This window comes from Anas platyrhynchos, chromosome 33 (assembly GCF_047663525.1).
Source record: "Anas platyrhynchos isolate ZD024472 breed Pekin duck chromosome 33, IASCAAS_PekinDuck_T2T, whole genome shotgun sequence".
NCBI classification, from domain to species: domain Eukaryota; kingdom Metazoa; phylum Chordata; class Aves; order Anseriformes; family Anatidae; genus Anas; species Anas platyrhynchos.
Window position 1 is genome coordinate 7072795 of NC_092618.1, and position 20604 is coordinate 7093398.

The 20604-nt window shown below is 39.4% G+C and overlaps 1 protein-coding gene and 1 long non-coding RNA gene across 3 annotated transcripts; both read right to left on the bottom strand.

Annotated features, from left to right (window-relative positions):
• Positions 1-104: 104 nt before the first annotated feature.
• LOC140000339 (ATPase family AAA domain-containing protein 2-like) lies at positions 105-10661 on the bottom strand. 2 transcript variants are annotated; one of them, XM_072030191.1, is made up of 12 exons: positions 10488-10661; positions 9553-9643; positions 8811-9125; positions 8374-8500; positions 7213-7396; positions 6054-6239; positions 4359-4555; positions 3053-3212; positions 2584-2697; positions 2338-2487; positions 1017-1265; positions 105-333 (listed from the first exon to the last, which is right to left on the bottom strand). In XM_072030191.1, exons 7-12 carry the CDS (start codon positions 4479-4481, stop codon positions 161-163), a joined length of 969 nt encoding a protein of 322 aa, XP_071886292.1. In that variant the 5' UTR covers positions 4482-4555; positions 6054-6239; positions 7213-7396; positions 8374-8500; positions 8811-9125; positions 9553-9643; positions 10488-10661; the 3' UTR covers positions 105-160. The 2 variants fall into 2 exon arrangements, with proteins under 2 accessions (XP_071886292.1, XP_071886293.1); XM_072030192.1 differs by lacking the exons at positions 6054-6239; positions 7213-7396; positions 8374-8500; ... (1 more) ...; positions 9553-9643; positions 10488-10661 and adding an exon at positions 4707-5618.
• A 2102-nt stretch (positions 10662-12763) lies between these two features.
• LOC140000360 (uncharacterized) lies at positions 12764-15486 on the bottom strand. The gene is made up of 3 exons (XR_011805502.1): positions 14706-15486; positions 14160-14265; positions 12764-13354 (listed from the first exon to the last, which is right to left on the bottom strand). It is a non-coding gene; the product is annotated as an uncharacterized lncRNA (long non-coding RNA).
• Between the last annotated feature and the right edge of the window lie 5118 nt (positions 15487-20604).

The following is a 20604-nucleotide window of genomic DNA, read 5'->3' on the forward strand; positions in this document are numbered from 1 at the left end:
AAAAGAAAAAGGAGGGATTGTAATACACAATAAATGTTTGTTCATTGTCTTTTGTAAAAACAAGGAGTTCCGCTTGAGGAGCGGGAGTTGCGAAGGCTAAATGGTAGCCTACAGAAATCTACACGAGGTATGGAAACTAAACAGTCACAGTGCATATGTCCTATTTGAGCATCAAAAAAAAAGCTGAAATTAGACAGACTTTGAGCTCATAGCGATCCACGATAACTATGTAGTCTGTCTCTGTAGGAACTTGTACAGGGTTCTCATCACTTATCTGTTGCTGGTCTTCTTCCCAAGAATGTTCAGGAGTCACTGCTTGAAATGCCCAAGAATCTGGAAGGACACAAATTTCTTCAGTCAGGTTTCCTGTTTATCTAGAATACAGTCTCAGTGAAGGATCCTGTACCTGCAAAACAGTCTCTCTCTACAAATACAGAGACAGAATTGTTATCGTCTGCACTGAGAAATACTTGGCTTCTCCCTTCTTTCCAGCTAAAGCCACTGCTCCATAAAAAACAGAAACTAAGACAAAAAAAAGCAAACAAAAATACCCACAAACAAACAAAAAGCACTAATGAAAAGGTTAATAGTGAAAAAAAAATAGTCATGTTGCCAATTCAGGTTAGGGAACACATCTTAGAGTACAACATTAGGGCTTAAGTCTCCTATTCCACATGTTACTCTGGATCCACGCATCTTGAAGTGCTGCTTTTTCACCTAAGCTGCTCGTTATTGGAAAGCACCTCGTACAATAAAAGAGTGTCAGTGACTGCTGGCTTTCAGTTAGGTACCATTAGAAAAAAACACACTTTAGAATCAAAAAAACAGCACCTACAGAAACGTGGGCTAGGCTTGCACAATTAGAGGAGCAACATCATTATGGAATAAACTGTGTGATGATTTTTGAGAGCTGTAACAGAAAAAATAGAGTGAAATTGAAGGCTAAAGCTAATAAATAGTGCAATCCTCCTCAGCAAGAATAGGGTGCTAAAGGATCTGATGGACTTCTCCCTTACCATTTGAACTTGGATTTCCATTAGTTATAGTTCCCCATCTTGGTGTTGAATATCCACAAAGCTTAGCACTTTCCTTTTCAGTGTTAAGTTTAACTTGACATATGTCAGAAACATGTTTGTCCACAAACTCTTCTCCATCACTATTGTTTTGGTCATCTGTTGGTACTCTGTTCTCTGTATCGAATTGAGAACTCCTCTTTGCTGCAGCATGCGCACAGTTGTTCCTTCTGCGCTTTCTTTCTGACGCACCTACAAAGAGACAGCATAAAAAATAATCCAAAACATAACCAAAAGAATTCTTTCTTCAAAATCTATTATCTTCATCTTACTCAACTGACAAGGAAAACAAAGGAACTGAGCTACCACTGCCTATATCCCTACATATGCTGAGAAAAGAGTTGAAAGTTAATGGGGTCAGTTTGCTATTAAGATTAAAAACAAGCAAACAAACCACACACACAGCTACGGAATTTCATTCACTAAACAGTCACTTTCAGGATTTTACATGCTGAGGATTCTTACTTTGGATGGGCAGCATTAATACAACGTGAGGTTATTTGACAAAGTCACTGTCTTACTCCATGAACTAATACAGATGAACATCATAAAAGCCTCTGGAAATAAGCTCTCCTTCGAGTCTGGTATCAAGCTGAAGACTTCAAAAGCTGAATACGTGTTTGGAAGAGATTAATTAATGAGACAATTTTAAGGGAATATTCAAAGGAGAAAAAACATGAAGACTTATACCTCGTACGCTTCCTGATTTGGTAAACCTTTTGTGAAAAAACAAACTTTGTGGTTTTGCCCAACGTTCGTAGTATTCATATAGTATTGCAAAAGGATATGGGTGGAGTCCATGGCAAAATTCCCACTCTCACTAGTTAGACTTCCCTCCTTCAACTGGGAATCACAGTATGAGGTAGCTAAGGTTTTAGCATTTGGGGAAGGGAGGGGTGGAGTGGGGGTAAAAATGCCATTTTGCATAATTAAAAACTAGTTAAGTATTCAGAAACTGCCATCCACAACATTTTTTACCTCAAGAATTAGCAATTTAGGGGCGGCTAAATGTCAATTGGGCCATCAAAGTTGTTTTTGTTTGTTTGTTTGTTTGTTTGTTTTTTATGTTGTAAACCAACTTTCTTTGAACTTTAATTCATCGCTATATTGAATGAATGACCTCTGGATTTCTCTCTCACATTTTGAAGTAAATTTGAAAACAAAATACTTCTGGCATAAAGAGCCAGGCATCAGAGACAACTGTTGCGCCTCAAGAACAGAGAAGGTATGAATGACAAGAGCAGCTGAATAAAATGCAACTTACCATTAGAAATGGGTGTACTGGCATCTACAGGTGCCGCTGTCATCTCCTCATTTTCATTACTCTCTTCCTCTGGTTTGTCGTCTTCAGTAGCAGGGTTCTGCTGTGGTGACTTGGAGTCGTCCCATGGAGACCACGCTGGAGAGGTGCGACCTTGCAATAAAGAATAGATACCAAAGATCTTTGTCGTGCATTTTCAGTTACAAATGCAGAGACAAGTCTTAAAATCCTTAGCGTTAAAGCACGTACCTCTTTTCTCACGAGATTCTTTAATTTGTTCACAAAGTCGTCCAAACTCTGTATCCATTTCGTTCCTCACCATTGAATATGCAGTGTCTTGCAAAACATAGGCTCTGTGACGATCTGAAATTTTACAGACTTTAACTGAATGTTGTCTACCAACCAATGAAACTGTTTTGATCACAGAAAAAAATTGCTTTCTTCATAGGTTGGTTCCGAAAGGTTATCTCAGTGAATATTTTCAGCATAACAACATAGAAGTTAATTAAAACAAAAGCACTAGTTCCTTGGGAACACTTATATCACAATTCCATGCCCAAGCAGCAAAATGGTAAAATATTTACAATGTGGTAAGAGATGTTCTCTGTGGATGTCCAAAATCATCTAATCCATCTGAAGTCTACTGTCTGAACACAGCATTTATCCATCTATACGTTTGACCGATTTTTTAAACTAGGGCTAAAAAGCACATCCTCACCTGTAGATCTTTGATCCGGGTAGTACTCTAAGGCATTGTTACAGATTAGATCGATGTCCTTCAGATAGTCTCCTGCAGTGAGGTACTGGTGCGAGTCAGTTTGAGTCAGAACTGTTAAAAGATCCATCGGCTCTTTAATCCTTGTGGCATAGTCAGGTACCTGCAGATCAAATACAAGCATTCAGAGGTTTTCTTAACCTTGCACACTGTCTACCAAAATTACTCTGAAAACTTTAAATAAATGACTTCCTAAAAACCCTGAACATTTGCGATGCATCGGAAGATGCTGAAATTAACCAGTTTGCTTCTCAAAAATGGAAGGGCTCTTTCAACTGGCATTAGAGCTGCTAGGAGAGGACAACAAGAAGTAGGGCGGTCAGAAGCACGTGCATGGTAGAGAAGAAACACTGAGGGTGGGAGATTCATTTCACTTTGCTTCAGAAAATCACAACAGTGAAAGCTGAGTAAGCCATCCGACATTCTCTTTGTTGTCGACATTGAGGAAAAGGTGCATGCATTGCACCTGTGAAGTACCTATTGCAGGCATCTACTTTAGAATGAGGTAACTGGGCCCAGAGGTGCCGAGTTCTTCCCTCAGACCGTAAGAGGAGCCTAATAACTAGTTCAGATGAGGACATATGTATCTGTCTGGATTTTTCACAGCTCAAGAACCTAGGAGAAAAGGGGAAGAAAAGCCAGTGGATGCCCACATGAAGAAGCCTTTGCTGATCCGCAGGTATATTCAAGTTATATCTGTCTTTGAAATATACGCCCCTAGTTTAGGCTTATCTAATCAATTAAGGAGAAAAAGGGATCTAAGCAGCCAATTGGAGGAAAAAGAAAACACACTGCACTTATGGTTGATTCCTATTGAGGAGTTCCAGATGAAACAGAGAACAGGATCTCAAAACTTACTTTTACAAACGGCTGCTCCTATTCCTGTTCCCACAGGTACTGACAGTCCAATAAAGGGCTTTAGACTTCATTAAAGTAGTCCTGTAAATACTGTTTGTAATTATAAGGAAAGATCTCTGGGCTTTTCAGTGCTGTGACATGCCTACATATCAAAGCCTTTTCACGAGCAAACTGTGTTGGCATTTGGACTGGCTTTTTAGAATGAAACCAGGGCTTTCAGCGAATAATCCAATAAGAGACGTTTGAGAGTCAGCAGAAGTAAAAGCACTGCCTCTGCTTCTTGCAAAATCCTAATAGTGCAGCCCTAAAAACAAAGTTGAACCTTCCCCAAAACGCTGAGAAATACGAACACTGAGAAGTTACAGACACACACAGATCAGCACTAGTTTACCTTCTGTGGGTCAACGGGCTTTGCAAATTCCCTGAAACGTCTGTCAGTGGCAAGTCTGTGAGTAATGTCCCTCAAGAAAATTCTAAGTTCACGCAACGTATCCTCCTCTTCCTCCTCCAGCATCCCTACTTCTTCCTCTTGTGGCTTCTGAGGCTCAGCTGGTGGTGCTACAGGCAGGACTTCCAACGTCCGATCAACTTCAATTAATCAGGAAAAATTAGCCAATTTACAGTACTCAAATTCAAGCATATGACAAATTACTGACAGAAAATGACCACCAAAGCAAATCCCAAAGAGCTAGTAACTTCGATAGGAAAGTTTAAGATGTACTTCTTATATCCTCCTCACCTGTTTTCTTTACAGGAGGCTTAGCCACTTGATTTAGAATTAGGTCCTCAAAAAAAGCTGCTCTCTCTGCCCTACCAGGCACCTCAATATTGCACACTTCTCCAAATTCCTTATTAAATAATTTTTGGATCTAAAGCAGAAGGAGGAAAGACATTTCAGATTTAAGGCCACAAAAACTCATCTTCTATTCCAAAAAGACGAGTACCTTTTAAAATTAATAATAACCTGAAGAACACAAACTGAAAAAAGTTATCTTCCTGGCCTTAAAAGGCTACATTTTCACAGGCTGGCACGGCAAATTCAAATATCACCTTTAAGAATCACCTGTAGAATTAAAGCTCGGTGAAGGGATTGTATGCTACACTGATAAAGTAATGGCTTTCACCACATCCAACATCGCTTCCTTTGTATTTACTTGCCTTGCTGCATCCTTTACTTAGAACCTTTATGGCTATAGAGGGAAGAGAAAGGCTTCAGCAGACAAGTGAGGGCTTTTTGCTGACTTTTTATTTCTCTACCAAAAGGTGTCTGAAGTAGCTAGTACCTCTACGTCTTCCTCCATTTTCAATTTCTAGTATTAAAAGGTAGGTAAGGAATTTCACTACTTATTTTAGAAGGAATTTAGAACCTGCACAAAAACTTCTGTGGGAACTCAAGCACTTTCAAAGCAGTTGATAATAAACACGTCTAGGTAAGACCCGTTCTCTTCCCCCAGTAACTGAGACAAAATAATCAGAACGAGAACAGCGTGTTCCTGTTTTGGGCACCTTCCCTTAATGTAAACTCTCAGAAGTCAATGAAGTTCTGCATGTACTTTTACTACAGTTTATTTAGGAATACAACTAGAATTCCATTCCAAAGTTACTTGAGCAGAAATTGGAACTCAGCTTTCCAGCTTGGAAAGCTTTGGCCTATATGAAGAAAGAAACTGCTTTTTTTTTTTTTTTTAATCAAAGTGTTTCAATTCTCTACTAAATTGCATTATTAGCAGTTTACCCAACATAGCATGGAATGGCAAACTGTCAGAAGAAGTCTCTTCAGTAAAGACATCCTCTTGTCATTTCAAGCACTGCATATTCTTGACTGAACCACTTTGTAGCCACCGGAATTATTGTATTAATTTATTATTTGCATGCGTGAGAAGGGGGTGAAAGTCACTTGCTTGACTCAGAAAAAACTTTAAGCAGATGCTTTCACAGTATTCTTTTTCTCTAAGCAAATTTTAAGTGATTTGTTAGGGTGCCTGAGTAATAACAGTATGCATTTAACAGCACAGCATTTTGATGCTGAAAGCATTCATAAATTACAAGAAACTGAAGAAATAGTAAGAAAAGTATTGACAAATACCTCTTCTGGGAGATCTGAGTGACGTACATCAGACGTAGCAAGCAACAAAACTGGTGAAAATGCTGGAATGTTACGTAGTAGAGTTAGAAAAGTAAGTTTCAAGGCAGGTCCAGCGTTGTCCCACCATAAATGGATATCTGGGACATAAATTATGCTTGGTGCTGTCTTCTGAGCATTTCGGATCAGCTAGTGAAAAGGAAAGCTTGGGTAAGAAAACTAAAACACGGAGAATAACCTGTTAATACATAGCTACATAGCCATCTGACTGCCCCATGAAATGAAACTATGTGAACAGAGTGGCAAGCATCCTTTCACATAAGGAATTTCTCTGGGCACCCTTTCAGATTATCAGTATTCGGAGAACTCTAGTCAGAAGATGGGAAGGATATATTCAGGCAGTGGCTAGACACCGTAGCTATATGGCCACAGCCACAATCAACGCATAACAAAGAAAGGAAATGTCCCTCTTTTGGGACACATCAGTATTCAGTAGTGTAACATGTCTGTCCTTACTTGTATAGCTCTCAAATGTTTCCACTAAAGGTAAAAATATTTTAAGGTAGTGATGCCAAACAATAAAATGGATTTCCTGCCTAAAAGTAAGAACACCAAATCTGTTTATTTTTTCTAGTTCAAACCACATCAGCGTGTTAATGCTTTTATTGCACACACTGCAACAGCACAAGTTGTGTATGTCCGTGTGAAAACAAAATAAACAGAAGCTCCAAACCTTGGTTGCCTTACTAATATAATTTAAAAGAAGGCTACAAAAAGTAGCCGACATGCAGTCTGGTACAGAGCCATCTACTGGGAGCACACAGTCTTAGGAGGCAATGAGAACTACTTTCTGGATCCCAGGGAGATGAGCAGCATTTCTTTCCACAAAGAGATGTTCATTAGCAACACCGCCCAGCTTCCTGAGCTGCTAGCAACATCCTCACTGTAAAATTGGGTATGGAAAATGTGGACATGTACAACATCCAGATTGTTTGTGGTGCTGTCTAAAAGAAAAGGGGATTTTCAGACAGAAGCAAACATCCCAGCACATTAAAACAAGGCCACCTCCATTACCAATGAATTTTGCTCACCTTACTTGCAACTCGACTGATCCTCTACATACAGTCAGTGAATCCGATGAGAATAAAAAGAAAAAAGGTACCTGTCCGCAGATTTCTTCTGGCGGTGCAACGTTTGTAAGCAGAACAGAAAGGTCCAGGGTGTGAACGGGAAACTTCTCCAAAGCGTGCAACACCGCGGGTGCCACGTAAGAAACCTGGCCGTACCCTTCTTTTCCTACTATTAGCAGACGGGGCCGGCGTGATGTTGGTTCGCAGAAAGCACTCCTAGAACAAGAGTTAAGAAAACAAGCTTATAAATGAGGTGCTGAATAGACACACAGATGTTCCAAGTACTTTTCCTATAGATTTTCTTTTCCCTCCCCAAATAATCCCAGTGGCAGTGGTACATTAAATACATGTAAGATTTCCAGTTAAGTTATTCAGTCATTCCAATTGTTTCATCTTCTTCCCTTGTGTTTCCTATTCTTTACTAAACCAAGACTGCAAATTAATATCCCTGCAATCTTGCTTTACTACTAGGAAATAAATTTGCAATGAGCATTTGTTTCCCCACTACAATCAGGCTGTACCTTTGCTGGCTTAAATCAAAGATGCTAGAGACTTAGCCTTGCTCTAGAGGACAGAAAATCTTCTGGACAGCACAGCAATAGAAACTGAGAAAAATAACTGATCCAGCTGCGACAACATGATCTAACTTTCCAACCGTGGGCTTGCATGACTTCCATACTAAAATACCACAAGATTAACACAACTTGGTGGCTTAACAAATAAAGACACCATTCAAATTTTTCTCAAGGTGTTTTAACAAGCCATTTCTCAGTGTTCTTTCTACTACAAAATTCACTACTGGTTTAACAATCCTGGAAAACAGAAGGGCAAAAGGTGGCAACACAAACCCATAAAGTTGGGGTACTTTTAGCTAAAAGGACAGATAGGACATGTATGCGGTCTTGAGTCTTTCAAAGAATGCCATGGATTAAGTCAACGTGTTCTGGTAGTCTACGGATCACTTTGGCTTAGGAAGAGAAGCCTGGGCTTTTCAATTGGGTCATTCAGAGCAACTTCATTACAACTTTAGTCCCTTCACCCTTTCTTCTTGTGAATACCAAGCACCCCTTCTACACACTAACTTGATGTTACCCCTTCGTCTACCACCCCTCACACTTTTAACAGCTGGAACTGTTTACAAAGGCTCATCAGACCTGAGAATTTAAACATAACAGGGATCTATCTTTCTTTACCTGCTGAAACAGAGGAGTTTTTTCTCTGGTCCGTCAGGCATTCCATCTTTGAATTCATCTCCGGAAACCAAGGATGCATCGTCATCACTGTCGAACATACCATCTTGTAAAATAGGATTTAAATGGTCTGAAAGGCAAAAGAGGTTTGTTAACTTCCCTGAATAGCCTTTGTCTCTTTCTCTTACATTAATACAGCTTCTAAATCAGTGCCAAAACCCTTTCTTCATTTGAGAGCACACACTGAAAGCTATTTCCTAGAGTTCATCCCACCACAGATCTAAGCAGATGGCACAAGGCCCTACAAAGCTGTACCAAGTCCCACTGCTGTGTACATATAAGGTACGCTACTCTTGGTGATTTTTTTCTCTCCCTTAGAATAAAGGAGCTTACGAACAATCTTTAGCAGAATTATAAAGAAGTGGATGCTGTGGTTATACCTTGCTGTCGGTCCTCCTTTAGCACTAGCTGTGCCTGCGGGAAGATCTTCTGCACAACTTGTAAAATATTCGCTACTGATCTTTTAAAAAGTGGCTTGAAAATGGGTGATAGTGCTTGTACGGGTGAAGCCTCGATCCTGTTTGATGCCGGAACAACCTTCTTCGGAGCCATGAAAAAGTCCTTTGCTTTTATTTTAATAGAATTAACGTCTAGTTGCAATTTCTCCCTACTTGCATAAATCTGAGGATAGCATCGGCGCAGAGAGCACAGAGCAGCTTCAGTACATAGGGATTTGATATCTGCACCACAGTATCCTAACAAACAAAAATCAAACGTTACATCAGTCAAGGCCCAGGTTTACAACATGCAACATTTAAAGAATTTGTCATGTCAAAACCAAACAGGTTAACAGGGAATTCAAAGTGCTACCGCTCTGCAGGGAAGTTTCATGTTGCTCACTGCCTGATATCCTGCGCTTATGCAGCTGAAGCAGACTCCTCATCAAAAACTATACTCTTGAGGCAGATGCCCCAGAACCATTTAATGTTCTCAGACAACAAGAGGAACGACAACAAAGAATAAATAGATGAAAGCATCTAACTCTGATTGCTATGAAGGCGTGCCAGCTGCCTCGTTGACTAGTTGTGCAGCAAGGCACAAGAGCTTGGGTACTGCCTGGTACAAGCTAAGGTTCTTTACAACTTGGTCACAAGCAAGAATCCATTTTGGTTTCAGTCTTACCAATGCATTTCTCAGCTAGTTCATCAAGCAACATGTCCGGTGGCTTAGGGGTCCAGTCACGAGTATGAATCTTGAAAATTTCTTTTCTAGCCTGGAAGCAAAATCATTGCATTTTAGCTTGTCTCAAGTTTTCCTTAGAAATACCAACAAGAAACAAACAAACAAAAAAACCAAAACAGTCCTCCCTCAAAAACCCTCATCTACTAATACGCTTTTCTTACTTGCTCAACTTTCAAGTATTTTACAGTTATTTAATATACACTCTGCATTGTCAACCAGGAAATTGAATATTTCTTATTTGTTACACTGGACTTTTTTCTAGGAACCTACAGTGAAAGAAAAGGCATTTATAGCTTCAATAACAAGTTTCCAAACTATGAGACCTAAGGACCCAGAGGAAAATACTGCAATGAAAAATTTATCCAGAAACATTTCTTTGTTGTCCAAAAAACTTCTCTAAAATTTAACAAGCTTTCATTGTGACAGTCTCATTACTTCATCACATTTGCTTTTCAGGCAGTAAATTCACAGAAAGCACTTCTGGCACAATGTTTCAAATTGCTACAATTACTATAAAGAAGAAAATAATTATGACTCAAACTACTACCACTGATCCGGGGCACAATCAAATGCACACACGTCCCCTATTCATTCATAAGTGAAGGATTGAGACCAAAAACACAACTTCATGATGAAAGCGCCCAAGTGGACTAAATAATTAAGCAAACAGGTACAACTTTGGGAATGAAAGGTTTGATTACAGAACTAACTACTTGGTGGTATCATCTTGACCATATATATTCAGTACCAGATTTGCCCTCCACGGAACAACGCAGTGTCTCCACATATCACTCTCTTGTTCAAGTTGTCAATTTTTTTTTCCTATAAAGTTGGACTTTGCCATGGTAGCGCTAACGTTGAATTTCAGTTCTCACCTCTTTATTTGGCAAGTTGAAGAGGAACTCTCTGTCAAAGCGTCCTGGTCTTCATAAAGCAGGATCTATAGAATCCAGTCTGTTGGTAGCTCCGATTACCACGATCTCCCCTCTGTTAACTATGCCGTCCAGAAGCGTCAGAAGAGTTGAAACAATGGAACTAATAGAAAAATATAATTTTTACTTACTGGTTCAGTAAATTTTGTCACATTCCATATGACTTTTTTCCATGAGTAGTCAAAAAGGACAAGCTTTTTAAGGACAAGACTCATTTTAAGACATAAACAATAGGTAAGTTAACACAGACCACAAGCTGATATCAGGCTTAGTAAACTGGTTTCAACTATCATTTAGAAGCACCTGTTTTGGCATTGAGTTACAAGTTTTCAGGATAAATTAATGTGTTCACAGTAAATTAAACAGGTCATCATCCTTTTTTTTTTTCATTCCCCAAAGATCAAGCAGATTTTATGTAGGTGCAAAACTGTAATACCTATGAATGTGGTCTTGTTTACTAGAGCGCACAGGAGCGAGACCATCTATCTCGTCAAAGAAAATAATTGAAGGTCGCATCTGATAGGCCTAGCACAAAAACACAGAGTAAAACACCATTATCTAAAGGAAAAATACACAAAAACATCATGGTTGGAATGTCATCTAAACTAGATTTTTCACTTCAGCCTCTGGGACCTCTACTGATAGAGCTACTGGAGTATCTGGCATGACTAACAGAAGACAGCAGTCTGTGTCAACCCACTGTATCCGGGTGACAGGAAGCAAATCGTTCCAGTAGTTCCTACAGCTGACATTCACAGCAGAAACACTGGCATTTCCATTTCAGTGGGAAAAAAAAAAAATAACAAAATACAAAAAAAGCAAGTTCTACTTAAAAACGTTGACCACAGAAAATAATGGTTTCAACTCTGACAGAACACACTGTGCATTTCAACCTTACCTGTTCAAATAACACACGAAGTTGGCGTTCTGATTCCCCCACGTATTTTCTCATGCAGTCCGAAGCACTTCTCATAAAAAATGTTATTTTTCTGTCACTTCGGCTATATTCATTGGCAAGTGCACGAGCAACTAGTGTTTTCCCTGTTCCTGGGGGGCCATAAAATAGACAGCCTCTGCAATAAAAAAAGATCCAGATAGGAAAAAAAAAACATCATGATGAGTACCTCCTACAACCATCATCTCTAGAACAAGCGTCTTTCCTAACCAAAACACATCATGTACAAGACAGCAGTAATAGCTGAAGTGTGGGTAGAGTCAGAACAGATAGAAGTTCTGCATTTTTACAACGTTTCACAAGAAAATTCATTTTTTTCACCCAAAGAAATGAATAAGGGGGTAACTCAAGTGTATAAAACCTTCAAAAGAGAGCATACTGTCCCAGAAGGACACTTCCAAAACTGCTGACAAACAGTTTGATCACAGCAAACCAGAGCCAAACAGGCAAACTTCAGCACAGAATCTGAGAATGGGCTGAATGGTGAATCACCACTTCATTCTTCAGTGATAAACTGCATATTCTTGCTTTCACAATATGCAGAATCTGATAGTAAAGCATTTAATGCTCCTCTCAAAAGCATTAAGTTACTGGGTTTGGTCTCTCAGACCATCTATTGCTGATGGCACGTGAGGAAGCCTAAAGCCGGAAGGAAAAGCGATGCCTTAGCACTCAGAGGGAAAAAAAAAGAAAACAAAAGTAGGCAGGAAAAACAATTGGGCTTCCAGGCAACATATTACAATTGACTTCCACTAGATAATCCCTTCTTGCCTACAAACTAATCAAGCTGACTTGTACATAAAACTGAGAACAAAACCACTCCAACCCAACTAACCCAACTTTTTAAAGACACCAGACGGTAAAACTTAAAATTTTAAGACGTTGCTTATATTTTTAACCTACAAATATTCTGGATTCTATCCATTTTTAAGAAACCACTTTTTGCCACTACTAAAACAAACGTTCACCGCTGCCAAAATGTTGAAGCATGGAAGCATATTGATACCTTAATTGAACTTTCTCCTGAAAACAGCTGACTTACGATTTATCACTTTAATGAGTTACCCTGGGGACTGAATATTGAACCGCTGAAAAACTTCTGGATACAGGAGGGGAAAAATCACCATCTCTTTCAAAGCTGCGATGTGTTTGGAAAGACCACCCACATTCTCAAATCCAATCTAAAGAGAAATTCAACACAACAGAGTTTGTATGCTAAAGAAAGCAGCAACCTAGATCAAGGTTTCATCAGAAATTATCTCAGCACAATGGAAACATTCTGGGCAATTTTTGAAGTTGCTTTAGAGAAAACCATCAACAAAGGTAGTTGTAGATGGCACACTGAGATCTTTCATAATCCCTGGAAACACTCGCTGACACGATGATTAGTTTAAGACTTACCGCACTATCTATTTGCATTGCATCTCCCTGACTTCTGCCAACTTTCTTCTGATCCCTCTGAACTCTCTTTAGGTCCTGTTTCTGAAGTTTCACTCAAAAAGTCCTGATTTGAATTAAGGAGAAGTTATAGGGCTTCTTTTTCTTTAAGATGCAACTTGAAGATTTTTGTTTTTCATAATAATGCCAAGCAAATGTAAAAAACATTAATTAATATACAGAAGACCTAATTAATTGACATAAACTCACACAGTTAAATTTAGATAAACTTAAACATGGCTAAATATTCATTTGAAGGAGATTCATCCCTCCCCTGTTCTCTAATGACAGCAACCTTCTTGGAGATGTGCTCTCGCTGTCCTCACTGCTCTCACCACTCTCCTCCGTATCACATGTGCTAAGCAAGGGAGATGAGCAAGAGGGTGTAGAATCACTGATGTCATCTGCATGTCTCTGTCTGCAAGCAAGCATATAAACCAGAAAGTTAAAAAGAAAATAGAGCAGATACTAAGTAACACCAAAAATTAAGGGAATTCTATCTCAAAATTTATTCTGAGATCTATTTTCCAGTCCATTGTACTCCTTAGCAATCTGATTTCAAAGGCCATGACATGATTTTCCTCGTGACAACTGTCTGCTTTCAAGAATGCTCAACAAAATATCTGGCAATCAACAGCATTCTCTACGCACTAACTGCTTACAGAATCCAAGAAGCCTTTATCACCACTAAGGCAATTTATGATTTCATTTAGATCTTTTATTGTTTAAGGTTAACTTCATATAGAAACATTAGTTGATTCCAAACAGAAACTAGAGTCAGTATTTGAGTGATAACTTTTTTTTTTTTTTAATCCAACAAAACTTCCATAAAGCCTCTCCCTCTAAATCGAATAAAATTATTTTTGGTTTTAAGAAAATAATTTGTATCCTTCAAGATTAAATAGTGTGACTAAGATTTTTAAGGGGGGATTCTGGCTTCAGTTCCAGAACCAAAGAATTTCAGTTACAGAAACTCAGACACTACCTCCATAATCATCTTATCAGCGACCCACAAATATTGGATTTAAAAAAGAAACCAACTTAAAAGTATCCACCTCCTGCCCTCCAAATATTTCTTTCCTCTCTATCCTCAGACTACCAAAGTACCGATCATAAACTTACTCTGTAATTACCACTAAACTGAAAACCCTTTGAAGCATTATGCAGTAAGGAGACTGACAGCTCTACGGATAAGTAAGAGCTATCACTAGCCATACACCAACCTGGCACGTCTTCTACATTTTTGTGACCCAGCATTTTCAAGTGACTCTTTCTGTCTGACAGAACAGGGCTGGCCCGAGTTAGTCCTCTCTCGATCTCTTTGTCTTACTGAAAGGAAAGAATTTAGAATAATGATACAGATACATTTAAGAGAGGAGGAAATCAAAAGATAAAGAAAATGCCACGTGTTTCACTCATCCCTAATTCCAGAAGAATTTTTAACCGTTTTTGCTTTTCATCAGTGCATGGTACAAGTGGAAAACTACGCCCTTTTTAAAGGTGAACTGAAAATCACAAGAGCAAGACTATGAAGTGTGATTAATTACTGTCATATCAAGGATACATAGCACTAAGTACGCCAAACAGCAAAGAAATACAATGGGCACAGGACACACGTGTCTGATAAAAACAGCGAAGTTCATGTGCAGAATGAAGGTACAGAACTGAAACAGAACTGTGTGCGCAAACACATGTATTTGCATTGAAAAAAATTATCTCACTTATGTGCAAGAAATAAGGTTTTAAGAGAAACTGTGCGTTCAACCTACTTTCCATAGGAGCTTGGTAGCGGTCAACAGGTTTCCTCCGTCGAAGGTTGTAACGCCTTGGAACATCTTCACCGTCATTTTCTTTGTTCTCACTTCCTCTTGCTGTTTGTACTGTACCACAAAATGACACCGAATCGTTAAGTACTTTTGCAAATTATATGAAATCCAAAATGCATTACACAGATGCCTGTAAGTTTTATTATTATCATTATTTTAATGACACAGTGGATCCTGCAAAACCTTAAGATGAATTTATGCAAGTCACGTTTCAGAAATCACAAATCCTAGCAGATGAGCATGCATCTAGACATTGTCTGTCCTCTCTGAAACTGCTGATGGACTTGTCGTCAGCCTCAGTGTTTAACAACAGGCAAAATTCTGTCATATTGCTTAGCTAAGATGCAGATCTTCTGAAAACAGCTATTTCAGAAAGTCACTTCTTAGTTTGAGAAAGTGTTTAATGGAAAGGGTTTTAATAATCTGTAGTGCTAAGACTAAGCACAGTAATCTAAGTCCAAGTCTAGCTCTGCCACAAATTCTGTGAGCAATAATGGGCCAGACACAGGCTTGAAGCTCACCAATGAGAAAACAATGCCAAATGCACATAAGCTTAGGCCATTAGCTTCTGTCAAGTAACCTGAAGTTGTTTCATGAAAGATGGTAAAAAACACAAAAACCAGAGTGCAATTATCTACTGGGTTCTGGTGAATATCCTCTCACGTTAACAGCAGGACACCGAGGAAGGAACGTACATACTCCGTTCACCTACCTGTTGGCCAAAAGGACTTATCTTTTTTTCTTGGAAAGCACCGCCCTCTTTGGTTTTTATTTTTTAACCCCAAAGGTTGCATTGCTTTCTGAATGCAAGGTAGGTGCCATGGGGTATACAGACAGCACACGGAAAACTGAGCGATCAGTAAATGAGTTTGTGATCACTACCATCTCCAGTCCTTGGTGTTCCAACACTTCTATCACAAAAGCATGAATTTCTCTGCTTTATTGCTCCACTAACCCTTTCCTTTGTTCCAGTAACTTCCTTTGTAACAACACTGACACTTTCCTCACTCTTTTCTGGTGTATTTTTCATTATAAAAGTATATTCTAGCTCTTTCCTGATTTAAAATTGTAGTTTGCATTTTGATCATCAATTAATTGCCCCGGGCTCATTTCCCATTCAACGTGCTATTTAAAATTCCTCTCTACAAGCCTCTACTGCACAGCTCCCTGAAACCCACACACTTTAACCAAGCTTCTCCCTCTAGACTGGCCCCCGCCTTGTATTCAAGCTACTCTTATTCAGACTTTGAGCTAATGTTTTCCTAACTAAACCTCCAAAGGAGTCAACTCTGCTTCTCCCTTACTAGTCCATGGCCCAGCCATTCTTCCTCCGAAGAACTTCCCTCGGGTTCCCACCTGCCACTGTGCATCTCTCTGCTCCTCTGGGCCTCTGAAGGGAGGAGCAAAGTATTTTCTGGGGCTCAGCCTCCTGTCACTGTCTCTCTGAGCTCCTTTGCAGGTGTGCAGGTGAGCTCTCTCACATAATCTAACTTGTCAGCTCATCTACTGCAACACCCTTTTCGGTCCTTAAGTACAGTCTTGCCCTGTTCTGATCTGTTTAGAAAGCTCCTACGAGGATGATCTAATTTACTGCCTTAATCACAACTAACATTCTTCTTAAAAACTGTAAGTTTTCCCATCACTTCCAAGTTAATATGGCCTTTCGTGGCTTAACCTCATTCCACAAGTCACTGAGTACCCAGATGACAGCTCCTAATTACAGGCCCTGACAGCAGCTTACGGCGACTGCCTCCTAAACGCAGAAACGCACAACGCTATCCTCCCTCCTGCTGAGCTTCACGCTTGGGAGGAGCTTTTCATAAACATCTGGCAGCCTATCTACCTTGCTTCCTGAAAATTCTTGCTGTGCTGCTCAAAACCATGAAAACTGTCACGCTCCTGCTGTAGCGGTATCACCGTTTCGCATGCTGAGTAATAGCAATGCTGTCCATTTCTTTCCATTCCCACCTGTCTACAACCATCTGTTGCCTTTTATCTTGTAAGCAGTTTGGAAAAGCGCTGTTGTTTTTGGTGTTTTTTTTTTTTTTTTACCTGTTCTGAGCTCACTACAGTACAGCCCTAGAGCTCATACTAAGGCTTGTGAAGTCAATAGCAACACAGAATTTTTACAGAAGACAAATACCCTGTAGATTAGCTTCTTTCAATTGTTTAAGGCTTTTGGTTAGAACAGAGTAAAGAAAACTTAAAACCAGAACTCACCAACCTCATCTGGACTGCCAGGTCCAGTTCTTTCAAAGTCTGACTTCACTCAGGTGAAGATATCAAGGTTCTCCTAATTCCAAGCAGCAAGAAAGATCGGTCACAAACGTGCAGAAAAACAGACGTGCATACACGTACATCCACTGACAGACACGTCTGTCTGTTGATGCTTACACAGTAACATTATCGAGGCACCCCGTATACACACAAAAAATAAATTATTGCACAAGAGGAGAGAATGGGAATATGATTGCGTGCACCCACAATCAGCAACAAGAGTTTCTGCTCTAAACCAGGGCTCAGTACATGCAGTGGTTAAATACTTGCCCAGATACACAACTGAGTGCATTAGTTAATCAGAGGTTAATAACCTACAGCGTGACAGAACCAAGGAAAAAGAACTACCTTTCTAGCAGACATACCAAAAGAAATCATACAGGCGTGTGAGAGATGCTAATAAAAAGTACTGTGGACAATTCTGGATTCATTTCACAGCCCTGGGCAACCAGCTCTAGGTGTCCCTGCTTGAGCAGGGGAGGGTTGGACCAGGTGACCTCCAGAGGCCCCTTCTAACCTCAACCATTCTGTGATTTGAGAGAAAAAAAAGGGAATTCAGAGCTAAACTAAAAGCTATGAAAGTAGGTTATCGGGAAGTTTTAAAATGATGTGCCTATCATTCAAAAGAACAGTAATTTAATAAAATAGTTGAATTTAATAGAGCAAAACTAAGACAGAGGAAGTATGATTGCTGCATACAACTTTAACAGGGGTTCCTCTAGAGACAGGGGTTTATTTAAGCTCTCAGGCAAGGCCAGCACACAAACAAATATACATAAAGTAGCCATCAGTTCATTCAGCTGGAAATTTGAAAGGCTTCAAGTTCCTGAAAACTCTGGGAGCAGTTTGCAACCAAGGAAGAATTCTAAAATGCAAGTTAGGTCAATTAAAGAAAACAGCTCCATTTGCCTGTAACAGATGATTAAAGCTACATGATACTGGAGATTCTTTGTGAGCTCTCAGGAAAAAAAACGTTAACAGGAATCAAAATTCGAGTGAGTGACCAACACAGGAAGCTATGCACTGCCTTTTGTTAAGCTTTCCAAGTAAGTGCGTTCCTGAGCATGACGAGAAATATGATTTAGGAGTTAAGGAGAAAAAGCTAAACAGCTTAAACTGCCAAGCTGATGGAAAGCACCAGTCTTTTTGCATATTCAGTCCCCCAGGCAGAGCTTTTAGTAACATTTGGAGTAAAAACCCAAGTCCGAAACAGCTGTTTGTAAACAGCGTCCATTCAAAAAGCAGAAGGCAATTCAGAAACTGGAGTGGAAGACATGCATTTCAGCATCTCCCCGTTATCCCACATCTTCTGCAGAAGATGCTTCCTCCACTCTGAAAAGATATCTGGAGCACAACCCTATCAGTAAGACATGAAGATATAACCAGAGAGCAAGACCAAATGGTAGTTTAGACCACACTATTCTTTGGAAGGAAGTTATTTCAGTTCAATTAAAATTACAACTAAGTTACTTCCCTACGTGAAATACTCTACAAAAATGGCAAACTGACAGAGTATTTGCTCTGTCATTTGTACCTCAACATCTTCCCAACATCTTTGGCATCTACGCATCTGCTCCATTTCATCCATTTTTTGTAGCACAACTTCCGCAGTACTAAGATACAAACTTGACATGTAAGAGCAAAGTTAGGTATGTATGAAAAAAATAAAACAGCACACACAATCAATAAGAGATTTTAATGTAGTATGCACAAAGCAAAAGTCATTGACACTTAGCCAAGACTTTAGACATTACCAAAAAATTAGGTCAAATCTTTAGTTTTGATAGAGATTTAAGAACAAGCTTTTGAGGATTTGCAAACATACGCTGTTTTCAGGTTTATTTTCCCCTCTTACTGAGCACATTTAAAATATATATATATTTAAATGCAGGAGGAAAATAAGAATTCTGACATCCTAGTAAGATGATATAAAAAAATTATGTCAACTTTTAATCCTACTTAAGTTGCTCTGCACAGTAGCATTAAGTCATTTTTTGTTAACCAAGGAAAGGCTGTTTGTTCTTCTCTACATGGGAATCTAAGTTTCGTGTTGTAGAAAATGATGAAATGAAAGGAAAGCAAATTCTGAAGCAGAAAACAATTTTGGCTTCAGAAACAGAAATAAACCATGGACAGAAATGCAGAATCGCTAGGACTACTTTGCTTTGACTGTATCAAACTGTCCTCAGTTTCTTAACCAAACATTACATTCACTTTTGTGAGTATGGAACAAAAAGTTCATTAAAAATGACGGCACTTCTGATGCTAAGAAAACTGCCAAATGGGGAAAACTCAACAAATTGAACTCTCAATGCCAGGAGCAGCCATACCTCTTTGCTGTCAAAAAAAAGAGCAAGTCAAGGCCAACATCATGCCATAGTGCAAAGGCTTGCTAAGAAAGATCATTTTAAGAGGTCTGCAAGAAAAGATGACTTACTTTGTTATAAGTTTGTCAAATAGAATGGACGAGTTAGTAGTAGAGTACCGACTGCGTTGGACTCTACAGCTGCGGCGCAGCTCCAAGTCCCTGTTTTCTCCATGGACTCGTCTCATAGTTTTTGCACCAGCTCTACTCCTCAATGTTCTGGTGACTGAAACGTGGAAAAAGTATTTTGAAACAGTCAAGATGGGATTCTCCTTATTTCACCATTGCTCTTGTAAAATGTAAACAAACAAAAAAGGCACCCTAAAGTGGATTGATTTTTCTTTAAATTTCAGATCAGAAGTTGTTGACACAACCGCTGCATTACACTTATTTATCGCTCTGCACGTTTAAACTGTCTACTTAAAAACTGTGACCTGTAGAGAAATTTTAAAGAGACTGAAAGCTAGCCAGACAAAAACAAACACACAACTTTTGTTCCATGCAGGAGGGAAATTTACTCCAGTTATTTCTGTCTTGGAAAAGTGAGAACAATCAACACCTTTCTCTAAGGTGTTTTCACTCCATTCATGTCAAACTGTATCTAACAGTGCTCAAAAAAAACACTATTACATTGCAAGCCTCTTCCTAAGAGGTGTATGTTTTATTACTCTGTTTATGCATGCAGCACTTTCATTTCCTGCATTATGATCTAACAGCTCAAGGAGGTAAGAATCGTTTCAAGAGAAACACCCAAACACCAGATAACTCAAACTCGTGCTTTTTAGAAAAAAGCCTGCCCATTGTTTACCGTACAGCACCCTTTGGCACAGGTTTGTTGCTTGCACTGTCATTAAAAGAACCAAGAGGACAAGGGGAAGGGAAGAGCTACACCACTGTGGTGGTAGGATCACAGCTAAGGTTTAGTTTTGTGGTTGCCACCTATAAAACTAAGTTTAAACTTACCAAGTATCAATTTACTTTGCACAATTAGAACAGTTTGCTTTGTGCCTACGAAGCTGCAATTCACACTGCTCCCTCCCCAAGGAATTCATAAAATCTCCTATTTGCACCTACCTCTCTTCACAGAAAAGTCACTGATGAGTGAATTCAGCTGACTACAGAAGGCTTTGGGGCCAAATGAAAGCGATGGAGTGACCAAGTGCCATCCTCTTCAGTAACCAGCATAAATCGGTATCCCGG